This window comes from Chelonia mydas, chromosome 20 (genome assembly GCF_015237465.2).
Source record: "Chelonia mydas isolate rCheMyd1 chromosome 20, rCheMyd1.pri.v2, whole genome shotgun sequence".
NCBI classification, from domain to species: Eukaryota; Metazoa; Chordata; order Testudines; family Cheloniidae; genus Chelonia; species Chelonia mydas.
The window spans coordinates 4,738,724-4,758,521 of record NC_051260.2 but is presented as its reverse complement, the minus strand read 5'-3'; the positions used below and the strand labels follow the sequence as shown (position 1 = coordinate 4,758,521).

At 45.6% G+C, this 19,798-nt stretch overlaps 1 protein-coding gene across 1 annotated transcript; it reads left to right on the top strand.

Moving 5' to 3' along the window:
• The first annotated feature begins 12,395 nt into the window (after window positions 1-12,395).
• On the top strand, window positions 12,396-17,495 carry LOC114021857 (exendin-3-like). Its single transcript, XM_027832040.3, has 4 exons — window positions 12,396-12,496; window positions 14,475-14,627; window positions 15,667-15,735; window positions 17,170-17,495. Exons 1-4 carry the CDS (start codon window positions 12,396-12,398, stop codon window positions 17,177-17,179), a joined length of 333 nt encoding a protein of 110 aa, XP_027687841.2. The 3' UTR covers window positions 17,180-17,495.
• Window positions 17,496-19,798: the final 2,303 nt, after the last annotated feature.

The following is a 19,798-nucleotide window of genomic DNA, read 5'->3' as shown; positions in this document are numbered from 1 at the left end:
ACAACCTCAAAGTGGTCCATCCACAAGTTACTTCTCTCTTCCCCAGCACAAGGGAGAGTGGCCACGCTGTAATTGGGTGCTGCAGGGGTTGCTGGGATATCATAGAATATCAGGGTTGGAAGGGACCTCAGGAGGTCATCTAGTCCCACCCCCTGCTCAAAGCAGGACCGATCCCCTGCTCAAAGCAGGACCATTCCCCAATTTTTGCCCCAGATCTCTTGCTGGTACACCGGACCGGACCGGCTTACTTTCACCTCTGCTGCCTACCCATTCGCCTCCTGCCAGGGCTAAAGCTACTGCGTTATCATTTGCTTATGAGCGAAACAGTTCACATGCGTTCATTTGCATCTCAACAGACACACTTCCTGTTATTACAGTAGATTGCATTGCAAAGCTAGAGCAACCTGCGTGTGCCTATTGAGCAATAAGTGCTATCCTAATACAAATTAAGCATTCATCACCACCAGTACCGATAGAGGATCACATTCTCACCAATGTGGAAACATTCACATACTTGGGCAGCACCATCAGCCAGGACGGTGGAACAAGCCAGGACATCCGGAACAAAATCAATAAAGCCAGGAACACCTTCAGGAGCTTAAATACCGTCTGGAAATCATCAAAGTACACCACCAAAACCAAAATCAAGATTTATCACAGCTGTGTACTTTCAACACTACTTTATAGTGCAGAATGCTGGGGAATGAGAAAGAACATGTTCAAAAACTGTCTTCAGTCCATACAACCTGCCTCAAAAAAATCCTCCATAACTTTTGGCCCAGAACAATCTCAAACCAAGATCTATTGACACAGTGCAGCCAAGAGGATCTGAGCACCATCATTGCCAGTAGGCGTTGGAGATGGATCGTTCATGTGCTTTGGATGGAAACTGATTCCATCACCAGTGTAGCAATAAAATGGACACCGGAAGGCAAGCGAAAACAAGGCCACCCGCAAACAACATGGCGAAGAGCTGTGGAAGCCGAGCTGAAAAACCTGCGGCACAGCTGGGGAACCATTGAAAGGACTTGCCAGAAACAGACAGGAGTGGAGGAGCTTCGTCACTGCCCTAAATGCCAGAGGCGTAGTAGGATGATGATGATGATGATGTAGTAGGTGCAGACCAAAATTAGGGCTCCATGGGGCTGGGTACTGTACAGACACCCAGGGAACCGTCTTCACTGCAGAGATAACTCGGGTGATCGGCCCCCCAGGTTAGCTTAGCCCTGGTATGATGAGCCACACTGCAAAGCCCTACCTGAGTCACTGGGGCTACTTCTGGGGGTCTTTGAGCTGAAGTGAACTGAGCCATGCTATATTTTTTCCCAGTGAATTGTGGGAAAATTTGTCTGTCCTTCTGGCTACACAGGGGTTTGGGGGGAAGGCACTGGAGGACTAGCAGCCCTTGCGTGGTTTGTTAGCTTATATCCACACTGCAAAATGGGAGGGTTACCAGCCCAAATGAAAGCCTTGCTCGGGTTTTAGCCTATACCCCAGGAAGGACCAGCTAGTTCAGGTGTAAAGCACCATTAAACTCTGATGAGAGGGTTGCATGTGTGGACAAGAAGGGGAGTTAAGGGCAACACCCAGATAATAGCCCAGGTTAAATGTGCAGTGAACATATAGCCATAGTAAGAGAAAGTCCCTGCCCCAAAGTGGTCAGCGCTGGCCTACCTCATCTCCCATGGAAGTCAATAGTTGCTTTCAGTGGCCCACGCTAGCTGGCTAGTTCTGCTTTCCCCCTACCTCAATCAGCAGGGGTGTGTGCTCACTGCATGGAAGAAGGTAAGGACACGTGGTATGGGCTGTAACCAGGCTGCAACTTCATTAGTCAAATTACCTCCAAGGTTCCCAGATAGGTAACAACCCAGCACAGTCACCTGCACCCCAATGATCCCTTTGACAACTCTTTGGGTGCTTCCTCACCACAATAGGGAGTTCTCCTGGTACCTCCACCCCCTAACATCCCTCCTCATTTTGGGGGTTGAGGCAAGAGGGGACTCTGCCCCCCGCCCCATGAGCACTGCCATAAAGTGCATTGTTGGGGCCAGAGCTTCCAGAGTAGTGTCCTGGCCCCTGGTTCACCCCAGGGCTTAAATTCAGCTGGAGCTGTTTAGAGTGGAGCTCTGGTAAATATTTTCAAAGCTGCGGGGCTGAAGCCCCAAGCCCTGGCGCCTCCTGTGGGTGGCTCTAGGAAATGCTCTATGAGAATTTAAGCCCTGGTTCGCCCACTCTGTGGTTCTTGCTCTTTGGGGTAGAAGGGTCCAAGTTCTGTCCCTGCCACTCCCATGAAGTTCCAAGTGTCCACAGCAGGACATCCAGGAAGCCCTGGATTGGTTACAGGATATTTGGACTCCCCAACTATTTAACTACATGACTTGGCATCCTGCATCCGTCCCAGCCCCGGTCTGCTTGGCATCTAGCTAGCTTGCCACCTCCAGTTATCGTGCCAGGAAGTACAATACCGTGGGATAACTCAATGGCTCTTGACCCACCTTTGTTGAACAATACGCTCCTTGTCATACGTCTCCTGTTACTGAGGGTTGGACTGGAACTAGAAACCAGTTCAAACTTTTAAAAATTTCTTTGCTAGGTCATTTTCTGCAGTGCTAAAAAAAAAGACGATAATCACTAGCACATCCTAGGATATAATAGGAATGAAAATTAAACAAGAGAGCCAAAGTATTTGCTCTAGAGACTTATATAGAATTTTTACCCTTGCTATAAGATTTTATAGAAGTAGATTCTATAAGTAGGGCAGAATTTGATTTTTATTATTATGATGGATAATAGCAATGTTTATTTTTAAGCTTTTTTTCTGGTTTTGTCTATTTCAATGTTCATAGTAGCAGGAAACTATGGGGGTTTGGACAATAATTATTTAATGACCATTGTCATTTAGATGCAAAAAGTTAAAGCTTTATAACCATTATAATACAGGTTTCAGAGTGGTAGCTGTGTTAGTCTTTTGTTAGTCTCCAAGGTGCCACAAAGACTCCTCATTATAACACAAATTGTCAACATCACAGGTCAAACAATCCAAAGTCAATAGCCTTAAAAATCAAACTCCATTTTTCTTTCTTTGCCTGTCTAAATTTTGATTACTGTTGGTGGAAAAATCTCCTTTCATTGGTTCGTACCGTGTACAGTGAAATCAATATTTACTGACATTAACCAATAAAAATCTAAACCTTCAAAACCTACCTCTAAATGGATTCCGGACAGGATACGTCAACAGGAGCTCGTCAAAATTTGCCAAATTTTAATTGTGGGATGAAATTTTTCATTGAAATTTAATCAGAAGGGGATGGGGAATGCCACAGAAACCCACCACAGTCGCATTTACTTCAAAGACAGGAACTACACAAAAATGAGGAAGGTAGTTAAATGAATATTAAAAAAGGGTCCCAACAGTGAAATGCCTACAAGCTGCATGGAAACTTTAAGCACACCATAATAGAGGCTCAAACTAAATGTATACCCCAATTTAAGGAAAAAGAAAGAGGACCAACAACAACAACAAAAAAAGCCATCCTGACCAAACAGAGTTAAAGAGGCAGTTAGTCAAAAAGGCGTCCTTTAAAAATTGGAAGTTAAATCAGACTGAGGAAAATAGAAAGAAGGATAAACTCTGGCAAGTCATGAACAATTAGCCAAAAAATAATTTGAATAGACAGCTCATAATTGCAAATCCCAATGTCTCCTGACCTTGCTTCAGAGAATGGCCTAAGAGCTTAGTGCCAATGGGCACCTGGATGCAAGGAGCAGAGATGGACAAATGGCTACCGGGGCTCAGGGAACTGTTTGCTGCAATCTGCAGAAGGAGCCTCGCTCTAGCTCCTGGGCCAGAGAGCAACACAATGCCGCTCCGACAGCCAGCCACGTGTAAAATTGTGTCTAACTGCGGTTGTGAGGGAGGAGGCGAAAAGGTTTGTGTGACCAATGGGAAAGGGAGTAGGGCTGATTCACAAGGCAAAGGATGTGGCTCACAGGAGGTTATTTACAGGGTGGGACTTTTCCTTCCCCCCCCAACCCCCATCCTTCTATTTAGTGGGAAATGGTTTCAGACTAGGTTGGAGTCTAACCTGCAATAAGGTCAGGTCTCACGCTGTGCTTATCAGGAAACTGGCCGGAACATCATGGGGCTCCAGTCCACGGACTTTACAAACCGCAACAATTGCTTTGGTACATTCTGTGGCTGAATACTGTGCCCCAGTGTGGTCTCCCAGCAGTCATGCTAAACTCCTCAATACTCAACTCCACAACTCTATGTGCATGGTGTCAGGGATGCTCAAAATCGCCTCCAGTGGACTGGCTCCCAGTACTCTCTCATACCCAGCCGTCACAGACTACAGGAGCTTTCTCAACCAGGTCAATGAAAACACGAGGATCCCATTGCACGGCAGTCTTGCAGAACCCACCAAAGACAAGACTAAAATCCCACAACCCTCTATGGACCCACATGGAGACCTTTACACTCAACTTCGACGCCGAGGCTCAATGGAGAGTCACGTGCAGCGTTTTGACTGCTCAAAAACTAGCATTGCCAACTCTGACTGAAGCTATTGCGGGAGATGTTTCCCCCCTCCCCCCAACATGACAATGTCATTTTCTTAAAATATCCTATTAAAATCTCCCGGATTGCTTTCAATAGTCACCAGGAGATCGATGCCGATTCCGACAGCCTCCAGGCCAATCCCGGAGGGTTGGTTACCCTATCAAAAACAAACAGTTCGTCGTCGACCCTGTCGAGGAACCAGTGGGTTTCGATTTATGTCGGAGAGACTGGTGCAGATTGAATCGCACCAGGACAACTCATGGGAGATGTGGACAAGCCCTCTTCCAATGGAAAATGAGCCAGACCCCCGTATGTGACGGTGGTTGCCAGGCATAGAGGATGGAGCTCATCATATCCGAGCGTCCCCTTATTTCACCGGGGGTCTGGAGGACCGGCACCAGTTCACTGCTATGGCAACGTGCTGGCTATCAAACCTAGATATCCAGTTGTACTTGCATTCAGAGGTGTAATTGCCGCACATGTAGACATAGCGAAGCTAGCTTGACTCTAGCTAACTCGGGTACCAAGAGCAGTGAAGCTGTGGCAGACTGGGCCACAGGCTGGGGACACAAGGGGTGGCTGATTCATGCTTTAGCACCTTCACCTGAGCTAGCTAGATCAAAGCTAGCTCGGATCCATCTACAATTACAGTTTAGACATAGCCTAAGTGATAAGATAGTACCCTAACCAGTAGGCCATCCTTCCTCTCTACCTTCTACTGCCAGTCCCCATCACCTGCTCTCATCTGAGGATTGAGGGGAAAGGTTCCTCCCCTGTCACTGAGACCAAGTTATCAGAGGCAGTACAGCCCCTAAAGGGAAAGGCACAGATTAAGCACACAGGACGAACTAGCGCTGACAGAATCTACATACATCAGTCATAACATACAGCACACAACCCCTCCTCCTGCCGAAGAGGTCACCACTGGAAGGCTTCGCCACTGAACAGACTCTCAGGAAAACAGACAGCAACCAGGGCCTGCAACGAAGCAAGGCAGCCAAGAGCCACAGTCGTGGGTCTCTATCTGCTGCAAATGCTCTGCAATGAACATGCCTGGGATCCTTACAGCAGGCTGGGCAGGTGAGATCTGGGCTGAACCATTCAGCACAGCTCTGATCTGTTCAGACAAGACAGGCTGGGAGAAGGCCCGGTTTAAATCTCAGCTGGCACATGAAGTGAGCTGTAGCTCACGAAAGCTTATGCTCAAATAAATTGGTTAGTCTCTAAGGTGCCACAAGTACTCCTTTTCTTTTTGCAAACAGTAGGCTGGCACTCAGAGGGGTCTGCACCATTTAGTTACACCTCATAGACTATCAGAGTTGGAAGGGACCTCAGGAGATCATCTTGTCCAACCCCCTGTTCAAAGCAGGCACAATCCCCAATTTTTTTTTTTTGCCCCAGATCCCTAAATGGACCCCTCTCTGGGATATACAATAAAAGGTACAAGCAGGGGTTGTGTGCTCTAACGGTTATGGGGGAACTAGGAATCAGGAGTCCTGGGTTCCATTCCCAGGTTTGGGATCTAGTATTTAGAGCAGGAGACCAGGGATCAGGATTCCTGGCTCTGAAAGGGAGTGTGTTTCCCGGTGTTTAGAACCAATCCATGCCTGCTCTGTATTATTGCTGTGCTGGGGAGACACCCTGTGGTGAAAGAAGATGGCACCGCAACCCTCCAAAAATTAGACTACGTATGGGCTGGAAGAAGAATCTTCTTCATGGAAACATTGATTATCTGTGAAATAGCTCCTCCCCTCCCTTAAATGTGTCTCTCCCCAGTGTTGCTAACTCTCACAATTTGCTCATGAGTCTCACAATATGTGGTGTTTTACTTAAAGCTCCACCTCCCAGAGCCATGGGATTTGGTGGGACTCTCAGCTTTCCTGTGAAAGACTAAAAGCTAGTTTCTAGCCCCAGCAACAGCAAAGACTGAAAATGTGACCTGAGTGCACCTTATTATTATGATTTACCTTCAAGTCTCAGAAACCAGCCGCCAAACAAAATGAACCCCCGAAATATATATATTTAAATCTAAGGATTCTTTTAAAGCAAACTCATGATTTCTGAATGTTGGGGGTTAGCAGTACCACATATGTTCCCTTCTCCACTCCATCTCATGATCTCAGTGCCCTGCAGGGTGTTGGACTAGGTGACCTCCTGAGGTCTCTTCCAACCCTAATATTCTATGACTCCCTTCCAAGCATGCATGTGCCAAGGTTCCTTACTATTCTAGCCAGCACAGGTGACGATCTACAGTTAAGTTAGCCCAACACTTTCCACCATAAGACCCTATTTTCAATGGCTTATAACTTTGCCACATTTTAATCAGTTTGGCTGAAGTTTTTCTAGGCCGGGTGTCTGCCTCAAGCTGAATTTTTTTTTTTTTTTAAACTACCACACTTCAGATGTTTCCCAGGATGAGGTCAGGGAAAGTTACATTAGTTCACCCATGGTAAAAAAACATTTTTACCACTGTTGCGTCCAGAAGCTCCAGCCCCTCCATGCTTTGGAGCAAGGGCTTGAAATTTGGCAATACAAGGAGAGAAGTCACCACCTGCGCTCCCCCTGGCAGCAGAATGCAGTATTACAACTCCCCTCATCTCCTCCTTTGGCTCCCAGTGGCCTGTTCTGGCACGTTGGCCCTCCAGCCAAATCAAGCTCAGTTTGCTCCCCCTCCTGGGGTTCAGGGGCGGTAAATAAAAGCTCCAACAAAAGAATCTTCATGTCCAACACAGACCAAAATAATCTCCTGCCCTGCCGGGGCTCAATGCAAAGTCCTTTTGCCAGGCTGCTGACTCTCTGGTTTCTTCCCCATAGAGAGTCCAAATTTAGTCAACATGCAATGGGCACCCATTGCTTCCCACCAGTCATAGCCCGGCGGCTTTCAAGGGCTAACCTAGTTCAGTCTGTCTGGGCTTCCTGGACCACACCTTGCTCCCCTGACTTATCTGACAGGCCTTTTGCCACTCTCTGCTGCTTCCTTCCTTGCCACTCAGCGCTCTCTGTACAATCACAGAATATCAGGGTTGGAAGGGACCTCAGGAGATCTTCTAGTCCAACCCCCTGCTCAAAGCAGGACCAATCCCCAATTTTTTCCCCAGATCCCTAAATGGCTCAAGGATTGAACTCACAACCCTGGGTTTAGAAGGCCAATGCTCAAACCACTGACCTATCCCTCTCCCCCCAACCCAGCCTCCTTTTAGCTGAGCCTATTAATTCATGCAACCCCTCTAACTGATATCATCTGGGGGTGTGGCAGCTGAGCCAGCAAAGATGTGGCTGGCAGAGCCTGGCCATCTTTAGGGCCCTAATCAACCTCTGAAAGGCAAGGGAGTGGCCTCTGTGTCCGGAATGTGTCTTTTGCTGTCCCCCTGGGAAAGCCGCCCAAATCTAACCAAGGGATAAGCCATTGAAAAAAATTCAGTTTGCACATGCTCAATAGAAACTTGTTGGTGCTCAGCAGCTACAGTTTATGACGATTCCATCTGGCACAGAGCATGCTCCATTCCCTCACAGCTCCTATGAACCTCTATCACAGGGCTCCTGGGCAGGACTTTCTCTACAATTGCTATTCCTGGCACCAGTACAATGGTCCCCGCCCCTCCCCAGCAGAAGCATGCATTGTCAGTTGTGCCCAGATGTCAAATGTTAATCTTTTCCATAGCTTGGCAGATCGCTTAGAAGAACAAAATGCTTCCCCGCCAGGAAAGGAAGGGCTCAGATTTCAAACACAACTGTGTTAAGAGCCACCTATTTTGTCTCAGGGCTAACTGTTCATTTTGGATCCAAGCCATTTTCTTCATGGATTGATGCCTTGCAGGAAATTCTTAAAAAACGGCAACCCTTGGACAATGTTCACCCTAAATCAGTATATCCCGAACGGTTGAGTGGGGTGTTCTTGTACTCATGCAAATCTTTTTTGTTACAGTAAAATTCACATTTTTGATCATTACTGGAGTGTTCATCTCATTCTGCAGCTATAAGAATCATGATGAACCTTCATATTTTTAGATATACTGGTTGAAACTGGATCCCCCCCGCCCCCATCCCTAGTAGCTGTCACAGCTGATGTCTGGAGTTCCTTACAAGGTCATGAGATCATTACACTATATCATAACAATGTCCCTGCAAACTAAATTGGATAGCATTAATAAACAGGTAATATGGAATGACGTGCTAGAGAGCAGTACAATTTGGACCTGTTTTCCAAAGGTTGAGCTAATTAATCTATTATTGCCTTGCTTTTGTGATGTCAAAAGCTTTCTTTTAAAACCATGATTATACCTAATTAGCAGAAGGCTCTTCTAGTCCAGCACCCATTTGAACCACAATGATATTTGGACAGTGATATTAAAAAACCCTCTTTGGTGGAAAGATAATTACTTGGCTGCAATAGGACTGTTCCGAGACTGAAAAGCGTGAAGAATGTGAACAGCAGAGAAGTTAAAAAGTGGAGCCATTGTGTCTGCGTCAATACCAAAAGTTATAGGAATCAGACTGGGTTAAGCAGTCTGAGAAGAAGAAGAATGAATCAATCCTGCAACGGAACAGGAAGTAGGAAATTTTCAAAAGTGCTCAGGGCTGTTCCCAGTGAAGTAAATGGTCAAACTCCCAGGGCCAGATTCTAATCTCATTTATACAAATGAGTTGTCTACATGGAAAGTTACTGCACGGCAAGCCATTGTGTGAATCTACAGCACCCTAGCTTGTAACATCTGGTGTGGACACTGCTACGGTGCACATAAAGTCCCCGAGTGCACCTTGCTGTATATAGTAGATTCACATCCTGTCAGAGCTTTAGAGTAGCACGTTACCCTCTGTTTTGGGGGACATACTTCATAGTATCTTCTTCCTCTTCCCTCCTTGGTCCATAATTCTTGCTGTTTCTCTTTTAATCCTTTTCTTGATAAACTTTGAAATTCCTGCTTACTCGAAGGAATCAGTTTGTTTGGCAATTTTGAGTAGCTGGGGTGGAAAAAATTATAGATTTAGGGTCAGAACAACAAGGAAAATATTGAAATTTCTGGCAAGTCAAAGACAAGAAAAAAAAACTTTGTTTCTGGTCAAATGAAATGTTTTGTTGCAACAATATCAAACCATCTTGTTTTGATTTTGGCCATTTGTAATGATGATGTTTTTGTTTGTTTTTCCTGCAATGAACAATCAGCCCCCCCAAAAGTCAACAAATACCAACAATTTGGCAAAAGTCAACAAAAATTCACAAGACATTTCTGTATTGCCAAATCTGCTTTTTGGGGAGAGGAAGGCGGCAAAAGAAAGTTTCAGCCAAAAAATTCTGGCCGATTCCACACATGATTAAATGCCAGTAGTTTATCTAAAGAGCGCAACCTATTGTTAAAAAAAGGTATGTAACATTGTCCATAGATTTGGAGGACCAATAAAGTTGGACTCCAGTTTACACAGTTCTAAACAGGTGGTGAAAATTCTAATTCCCACTGGAGTTCCGCCATTCAAACATTTGCTCCAGAATAGCATTGTCATCAACATGAGACTGGAAGATCAGGGAAATGAGACAAAAAGGGCCGCCGACAGGCCCAGGTCTTAGGGAAAGAGTGTGTAGAGTCCCAGGCTAACCTAGCTCACAGGGGTAATGGGAAATCTCCAACAGTTCCAGGCAACAGAAATTGTCCACCAGTGTTTAATGCTAGTCCTGAAAACTCTCAGAGACAGGTCTCTCAGCCCTTGCTTTCCCCAAGAGCTAACCTGCAGCTGCCTCACTCCCTCCAAAGCCAGTGGACAGCTCCTTCAAATGGCAACAATGGATGCAATGCATTCATTGACAATTACCTGTGCCCTAGGCATAAAGTATCTCCCCGCAGCTCCCTTGACTCCTGGGTAGGGGGTGAATAACCTGACAGCATGATTCCTCCACAATAGGGCTGAGGAGAGAGTGTAAAGTTGCTCCCAGTCACCTTCCAGCCTGAATGGATTTCTTGCTGGAGGGAGTTAAAAGGACTTGCAGCAAACCTGTGCAGAATTCTTCACTGCAAAGACTAGTGTGGCATTCACGCATTGGCAGGGAGCACTGGGGCAGAGGCCATATTGGATAACAGTGCCCTGGCAGGGGGCTGGACTGGATGACTCTTAAGTAGTTTTCCTTCTCGAGCTTCAGTGATATAGAAATGATTAGAACAATTTTCACAGAAGGAAAAAACACTGTGTCCTTTCCCCAGGACACAGCTATCAAAACAAGCTGGTCTGATCAACTCCAAAATACTGCCCAGAGCTGGTCTGAGAAAAAGCACCAAATCAAAAGTGGGACCAGATCCTCAGCTAATTTGAATCAGCTTCGCTCCATCAAGATCAGAGTGATGCCAGTTTACACCAGCCAAGCATCTAGCCTGTTGTTTCAGGGGAAGTTAGAGGTGGCCAAAATACTGCTTGGGATGGAAAGTTTATCCTCAGTAGACGAGTTCGATCCAGGACCATAATTTAAGTAAGTCGTTGTAGTACAGTGAGATTCCTTATTCATTTATATTGCAAGAGCACCTAGGAGCCAACTTGTGAGCCAGGACCCCAACATGTGTTGAATCCCTGTTAAGTTATTTGAGATTCACGGCTGATCTTCCAGAGATCGAGGAAGATTGTCTATTTAAGTATTTTTGTCCCAAAATGGGGTGGGTTTATTTGGCACTCTCGCTCTTTTCTTTTCACTTGAGCAGAAAGGTGTTTGGAACAGAAACCCTGCAGGCTCAGAAATCATTTCTCCACATAGGATGTGTTGTGGCAATAAGGGACCAGTTTATCTACAAGGGAAAAATTGATAGGTAGGTTGATTGGTCCAAGCACTGTAAAAAACAAGTTGCTGAAGGCGGACGTGGAAAAATGCGGCAACTGTAGGTTTTGCAATAGACCCACTTAAAAAAAAAAACATGTAATGATTCATAACGACCCATGGAACTAAAAACCAGAGTACCGGTGACCCACCTGTCATCTTTTAGCATCCTGCTAACAAGCTTAAAAGCACTGGTGAGGAGCAGAGTTTAGCCACAACCGGTTTGTACAAGGAAAACAAGATTCTGATTTTAGGAGAACATTGGTTCTTGTGCAAGGTAAGCCTTTTCCCCCTTCCTAGTATCCAGTTTTAGCGCTTTGAAGAAGTGAAGTCAGGGTGATGTATCTGATGGTAGGGAAAGGATTAGAAATTCTAAATTATTCATAAAACTAGGGAGATTTAAAAAAAAAAAAATTAAATAATCATTTGGATTTTGACTAACCTTCTCAGGAAACAGTCTGATTTACTTGCTTCAGTAATGTGTCACTGTCCTACAAGTGACCAGCTAAAGGAAGATATGGGGATAATGAGCAATTTCAAACATTGGGGCTGGAACTAGGGGTATAGGGGACACTGCTATGCCTCCTGGCTTGAAGTGGATTCCATCATTTACTGGGTTTATAATTTGATTCAATGGCTCTCAGCATCCCCACTATAAAAATTGTTCCAGCACCCCTGATTTCAAACCTTTGAACCATTATTAATTAGACCTTCTAAAGGGTGTGTAGATATATATAAATAAAATACACTAAAGATTGTAAGGTGCTCAGCTGCTGTGGTAATGGGGACCATATAGACAGGAGTGCAGGGTAAGGTTTATTACCATTAAACGAGTCTTTGAAATATACAGCTGTTTTCTTGTAATCGTGTACTTTTGATTATATATGCCTATAGGCAACCAGGTCCTAGGATCTAATTTTCTACCCATCAAAATGCTGGAAATGCAGTTTAAAATTACTTGTGTTGTGATTCATCCAGCTAAGGCTGGCTTTAATTTGTTGGCAAATTGTAACGTCGGGTGTTATTTCTTGTACAGAAGGCCAAATGAAAAGCCTACAGTGGCTCTACCTATATGGACTAGTAATCGTGGTGTTGATCCCAGCCAGCTGGCAGATTGTCCTCAAAGATTTGTCCGATGAATCTAGGTAAGGTGCATTTGAGACTGACAAGTACACCGTGGGTTGGTGGTACTGGGCTGAAGTAGGTGGAGATATCAGAAATGCTACCATCAGATACAGCTTAACAATGTCAATTACTCTGTTTTATTTGACAGGTTTCAGAGTAACAGCTGTGTTAGTCTGTATTTCAAAAAGAAAAGGAGGACTTTGTGGCACCTTAGAGACTAACCAATTTATTTGAGCATAAGCTTTCGTGAGCTACAGCATCCGATCCATCCGATGAAGTGAGCTGTAGCTCACGAAAGCTTATGCTCAAATAAATTGGTTAGTCTCTAAGGTGCCACAAGTCCTCCTTTTCTTTATGTTTTATTTGGCTTTGCTGCCAGGTGATGGTACGGCATATTACAATGTACAGCAGATGAAAAAGTGAATAAGATGGTGAGGTGTATTAGGAAAGCAGCACAGAATATGGACCATGTCATTATGCATTGCAGTATCGTCTAGGAGCCCTGGTGATCATAGAATCGTAGGACTGGAAGGAACCTCGAGAGGTCATCTAGTCCAGTCCCCTGCACTCATGGCAGGACTAAGTATTATATAGACCATCCCTGACAGGTGGTTGTCTCACCTGCTCTTAAAAATCTACAGTTAGAGATTTCACAACCTCTCTATGCAATTTATTCCAGTGTTTAACTATCCTGACAGGACGTTTTTCCTAACGTCTGACCCTAAAACTCCCGTGCTGCAATTTAAGCCCGTTGCTTCTTGTCCTATCCTCAGAGGTTAAGGACAACAGTTTCTCTCCCTCCTCCGTGTAACAACCTTTTTTGTACTTGAAAACTGTTATGTCCCCCCTCAGTCTATTCCAGACTAAAACTCATTTGTTTCAATCTTCCCTCATAGGCCGTGTTTTCTAAACCTTTAATCATTTTGGTTGCTCTTCTCTGGACTTTTTCCAATTTGTCCAACTCTTTCCTGAAATGTGTCACCCAGAACTGGACACCATACTCCAGTTGAGGCCTAATCAGAGCGGAAGAATTACTTTTCATGTCTTACTTACAATACTCCTGTCCTGCTAATACATCCCAGAATGATGTTTGCTTTTTTGGCAACCGTGTTACACAGACTCATTTAGCTTGTGATCCTCTATGACCCCCAGATCCCTTTCTGCAGTACTCCTTCCTAGGCAGTCATTTCCCATTTTGTATGTGCACAGCTGATTGTTCCTTCCTAAGTGGAGTCCTTTGCATTTGTCCTTATTGAATTTCATCCTATTTACTTCAGACCATTTCGAATTTTAATCCTATCCTCCAAAAGAACTTGCAACCCCTCCACAGCTTGATATTGTCCTGATGAACCAGGACCACATTGTGCTAGGCACTGTGTGGATTTGGTCTTGGTTCATCAGGTTCATCTACGCAGTGCCCAGTCCTGTTGTAGATTATGTGGGTGACTTTAAGATGCAGTGAGTCCTAGTGGATAGAGCACTAGACAGGGATTTAGCAGAGCTCGGTTGCTCCTAGCTCTGCCACTGGTCTATTGGGTGACCTTGGGCAAATCATTTCACTGCCCCATGGCTCAGTTTCCCCATCTATAAAATGTGGATATGATGCTGACTCCCTTTGTAAAGCACTTTGAGATCTACAATAGACGCTCTAAAGAAGAGTGAGGTATTATTAATTGTATATAGTGTAGCTCTACGTAAGGAAATGTATGTTTTGGTTTTATGGTAGAGCCTACAGGCTCAGACCAAGATCAGGGCCCTGGTACACTAGATACTATCCAGAAAGAGATTGTCTGGGCCTTGAAGAACTTAGTCTAAACACACACAGGATAAAAGGGATGTGACTTACATACAGTTACATTGCCATAGCAAGTCAGCGGCAAGGGCAGGACCAGAATTCATGCCTACCAACTGCCGCTACGGTGTGCTATCCACAGGACCCCGTACCCATCCCAGCACAACACCCTCCTTAACTTTTCCCCATCCCTCTCTCCCGAACAGATGGCAATCTTTCGAATCGAAAAGCGCTCGGAGTTTTACTTCCAATATCAAGAGGCATTCCGAAGGCACCTTCACCAGTGATTTTACCAGATATTTGGACAAGATGAAGGCCAAGGACTTTGTGCACTGGCTTATCAACACGAAACGTTACAGGTATGCAAGCGGAATATGGCTGAAATGGTAGAACAGGGACATGGTGCTCGGCAGACTCCTGAGAACTGAGCGACTCAAGGATTGGAAAGGGACAGCCTCGGACTGCTCGAAAGATTTCTGTCAAAGCTGTTTCACAGTGGAAAATTGGGGGTTTTGACAAAATGAATTTTTTCATGCAAGTATTGGCTTTCTGTGGCAGATTTCGATCTTTTGACAAAAAGCCAAAACACCCACCGACCGAAATAGTTTGGCCAAAAACCAAAATAGTTTGGCCCAAACCAGAAAATGGGTCTGTTGGTGGCCCATTTTTCAGGGTTCAAAATTTCCACCCAACACAATTTGAAGATTTTCTGTAGAAATGTTTAATTTAAAAAAAAAAAAAAAAAAAAAACCACCTCTCCTCATTTGTCAAAATTTTCTTTGGAAATTTTCTTGCGGGATGGGGAGATTCCCACAGAGAGGAGTCAAGGCTGGGTTCTTTAGGACAAACTCTGGGGTATGCCTCCCAGGCCAGGCAGACATGGCTAGCTCTGTTCGAGCTACTGCACTAAAAATAGTTGCCTAAATACAAGCCCACCTGACCCCCTGGGTGTGTTTTAGGTGGCTGGCCCAGGCCATAATCTCCACACTAGCTCGAGCAGAGGTAGTACATGACCGTCTACCCAGGCTGGAAGGCCTGCTGTTCCCAGCTGCAGTGTAGACATAGCATAGAGACAGGGCCTCTGAGGGTACCAGAATCCCATTCTGATCACCCAAATGGCAACGCTCCAAAGTGGCCTGGGCAGCTGTGGGGGGGGGGCAAGCACATGGGCACAGGTGTCTTGGCTGGAAGAATCAGAACCGGTAGAACAGAAGTCAATGAGGGGCAGTTTTTAAGGGGGAAGAGTTTCCAAAAGATCAGGCAGAAGGGAAAGATGAGGCATAAATAAAAAATAATTTCTTCTGCTCTTTAATAATGCAGTATACCAAGGAGTGAAGGTTGAATGGCTGTTTTGCACAGTTAGTACATTCACAGATGGATTTTTCTTACTTTCCACAGCTCTACAAAGAGGTACATAAAAGGAGACCACAACGTTATCTCCTTCCCTTCTGACCACTCACTATTTAGGTAAGTCAGATACACGTTGAATTTCCAAATGTCTATTTCTTGCAAACTGCTTCCACAGCTGGGTTGTCCTGACTTCTGAATCCGACAGCATGAGCTAAAGAACCAGTACATGAGCTTGAGGTCAGTAACAAACTTTGAGTCCCTGAAGCAGGGGGGGAAGTGTTAGCCTGGATTACACACTCCCTTTGCCTGGGGAAGACTGTCTCAAGCAGAGCGGATTGAGAACATTGTGTCATCAAAGTCAAAATGTTTCATGCAACCGTATCGATATCAAAGATATTTTCCCCAGAAATTGTTTGAAATCATTCAAATTTGCAATGGCCTATTTTGTTTGGACAGTCCTGGTTTATTGCTCTGATTTTCTCATATTAATTTTAAATATATTTCTACATTATCAAAGCAAAAATGTTTCAATGAGATTTTTCGGTGTTTCCAAACTGACATTTTTTGGCATTTCTGTTCTGCGGAAAAATATGAAATTTCAATTTTTCATCCCAATTTAAGACAAAAACAAGTGTCAAATGCCATTTTTGACCAGTTCTAGTACCAAGCGTTAGAGGTCTGAGCAATTCTATTTAAATCAGCAACAGATATTGAATGAGGGGCTTTCAGATCAGAAACCCTGGGCTCCTACCTTCTCAGCTAGACAATCCACTGCCTAGCAGCCCCATAGACCTATGTATATGGTCTAACCGGTTGAGCTGGACATTTTGTTAGTGTTGGCCAGTCAATCTCCCGAGCAAAAACAATTCATGGAACTAATGCAGTACTAGACTGTGGTAAGGGTGTAAGTTAGACTGCCCAGAGCAGAGCCGGACTCCGTATTACTCTAGTCCCTGGTGCCTCCTGGCTGGCTGGCTGGGGAAAGTCATACCTGGCACAGACCATTTTCCTCTCCGTGTTGGTTCAGCTGCGTTGGCCAATGCGTTTGATGGGACAGAGTCAAGGCTCCCCGCCCTTGCCAAGCCGCTCGCTGCCCACCGGCAAAGGGAGGGTAGTAGTAGGCTGACAACAGTGCTTGATGGGTAGCAATACCGGTAGGCTGTACAGGAGAAAAAGAGGGAGCTTTATGCCCCGTTACTCCCCTGTGCTGAGGCATGTGGAGGGGCAGCATTTCTGTGAATAAAAGACTAAAACCAAAACAGCTGTCAGCTGATTGCAGACTGTTCACAAACAGAAAGAGAAGGTGACTTAATTATCTTTCTAGCCCAACGAATAAATTGGTAGCAAACAGTACACGTTAACCAGACCCTGTCTAAAGTATTGACCTAGCAGCTACTGATTTAGGAGGAAATCTATACCTATTTTAACCCCAAAAGTAAGCCATCCATTGCAGTCCCAGGAATCGCTGAACAGCAACGGCTAACACCACTGCCATGTTTCACTGCCCTATATTTCTGAGCTCCTATGGCGTTCTGTGTGTTTGTTTCTTAGGTCCGATTAGCCACCAGACTAAGAAATCAGCTTTGTGGAAGGATCTTCCCACAGCTGTCTAGTGGATCTAGTCACATCTGACAATGATCAAAGGATTCTTCAATGAAACTGAATTGTACTAAGTGTTCATTGCTCCCCGGCTATTGTCATGAGAAGGTATAGTGAAATATCCAACATCTGTGATGAAATTATGTCAGCACGCCGTGTTAAAATGGATTTGTTTCGACCCTTTACACCACTGTTTTAGTGTTGTCTGTAGGCTGCTTCTCTGGCACCAGAGTTTCTGCACGTTCTCGTAAATGACAATAAAAACCATGCTAAATGAAGCCTTTTGTTTTTTCAAGCCAAGATCTGCCATATTTTAGAGTAAGTCATCCTGATAATTTTCCAAGTGGAATTTTTAGTGGGGTGGGGGGGAGGGGGGAGAAATCTACAAAACAGCGTCCAAGGGCCAAAGATATTTAAGGTTTCAAGTCACACACACACCCCGAAGCACGTGCTAAACATTAACATAGGCCTGTTTGAGAAAGGCCTTTGCTCCAAAACAGCCATCGCTCTGTACAACAGCTGGACAACGGGGTCCTGGTCCGTGATGGGGGCTCCTAGGTACTTCATATCATGCAAACAGGACAAGACTGGTAGTTGTAAATATAATTCAGCCTGTTGGACTCAGGTTAGAAAGGACAGCCCTGCAAGCCCCAAAGTATGCAGTTAGGTGAGATTGAATAGCCATGCCTTGCTTTTATATAAGAAGAAGACTTTTCCCCCATAGCTCTCAAAGCACTCTACAGAGGAGGTAAGTATCATTATCTCTATTGGGAAACTGAGGCACAGAGGCAAGTTGAGTTACCCAAGATTACCCAACAGCCTAGCCAGGAATAGAACATGGTTCCTGGGGATCCCTGTTCCAGGTTATAGCCACAGAACCAGGTCCATCTTCTGCCCTAAAGCCACCGTTTGAGCACTTGCTTAACTTTAAGCAGCTGCTTGAGTCTCATTGAAGTCCATGGGATTTCAGCAGGCACTTTGCCAAGTCAAGGCGTTAGCTCAATCCAGACATGTCTTCTGACTTCATGGGGGTCAGGGACACGTGGCCAAAGGTGGAGCACAGCTGCTGGCTTTATGCATTTCCCCCCATCCCAGAGTACACTCACCATAGATAGCACCTCCTCCTGGCCGCTCAGGGGATTAGCTCTTTCCAGGTCCAAGGCCCCATTCCACTGCTCACGGCATTCCCTGCTTCTGCCTTCCCCAGCTCACCGTGACTCAGCCTGTTCCCTCTTCATGACTTGACCCTCCAGCCAAGTCACTGTGTGAATTTCCCCTTCCAGGGGGACCAAAGTCTTTTCTTATCAGCAGTCTTCTCATTTGCTACTCCTATGGTGCCACCTCCCCAGGGCTGGTAAGGGAACCCAGGCTCACTCTCTGCTCCAGGTTCCAGTCCAGGGACCCTCTAATGGGCAACTGTAGGATCCTGTTGCTCTTTTCCTGGACTCCCTCCTACAGCTTCCAGCTTTCAGGAAGTAACTGCAAATCACTCAGTTCTCCCATACCTCCTAACTCCCAGGGAACAACTGCAGGCTACTTCCCTGCAGCCCCTTTCTTTTGCTAGCCTTCGTCCTAGCTCCACCTTTTCCTTCTCAGCTGAGCATCATCATCCTTCCTTTGGGCACCCTGTTCCCCTCAGCTGTGGCCTTAGCTGGTTAATTGGCCCCTTCTCGGCCTCATTAACCTCTTCCAGGCATAGATGCTAGAACTAGGAGTGCTGCGGCTCGGGTGACCAGATAGCAAGTGTAAAAAATCGGGACGTGGTGGGGGGGGGGGGGGGTAATACATGCCTATATAAGAAAAAGCCCCCAAAATTAGGACTGTCCCTAAAAAATCGGGACATCTGGTCACCCTAGCTGCAGCACCCCCTGGTTTGACATGGTTTCCATCCTATCCCAGGTTTAGTTTGGTCCAATGGCTCTCAGCACCCCCACTATACAAATTGTTCCAGCACCCCTGCTTCCGGGCTGTTGTGGGGTGAACACCCTCTCCCCCCAAAAACAGCTGTAGCTGCATTAGGGTTTGTAGAACTGGTCGTTGCTTTATAGCACTTGCTGGCAAAGAAAGGAGATTCTCATCACTGACTCTTGACTTTATTAAAGGTGTCTCGCCCCTTTCTGAAGGGGGGGAAACGAAGTGAATCTAAAACTGAAATAAAATGTCTCTCCTAAGCGGCTCCACAGAATAAAATGCAGGAAGGTTGCTATAAGAACTCAACAGCCGTGCTCTGTAGCGGTCATCAGTACATTTGTGGATTCCAAGTTCTTCTTTTGTTTTTAATCCATTAGAAGTTGGGGGAATTTGCTGTCGTTTGGGAGTCAGGCATCCAACTCCCCAATAGGAGCCGGACCCCTTTCTTGCACTGCTGAGAAATCTTTAAGTGCATGGGGGAAGGTTAAGCCCATTGAGAGGCTTCCTAAAGACATAGGTGATAAGGTCACTCTGTGTCTATCCCAGGGGTGGGCAAACTATGGCCCGTGGGCCGGATCCAGCCTGCCATTTTAAGCCAGCCCTCGAGCTCCCACTCCGGAGCAGGGTCTGGGGCTTGGCCCCCTCCGGCACTGCAGCCAGGAAGCAGAGT

Excerpts from the sequence above, each read along its gene's own strand:
- LOC114021857 (XM_027832040.3), top strand. The coding sequence starts at position 12,396 with ATGAAAAGCCTACAGTGGCTCTACCTATATGGACTAGTAATCGTGGTG. Across the intron at positions 12,497-14,474 it reads GATTTGTCCGATGAATCTAG|ATGGCAATCTTTCGAATCGA; the intron begins GTAAGGTGCATT and ends TCTCCCGAACAG. Across the intron at positions 14,628-15,666 it reads ATCAACACGAAACGTTACAG|CTCTACAAAGAGGTACATAA; the intron begins GTATGCAAGCGG and ends TACTTTCCACAG.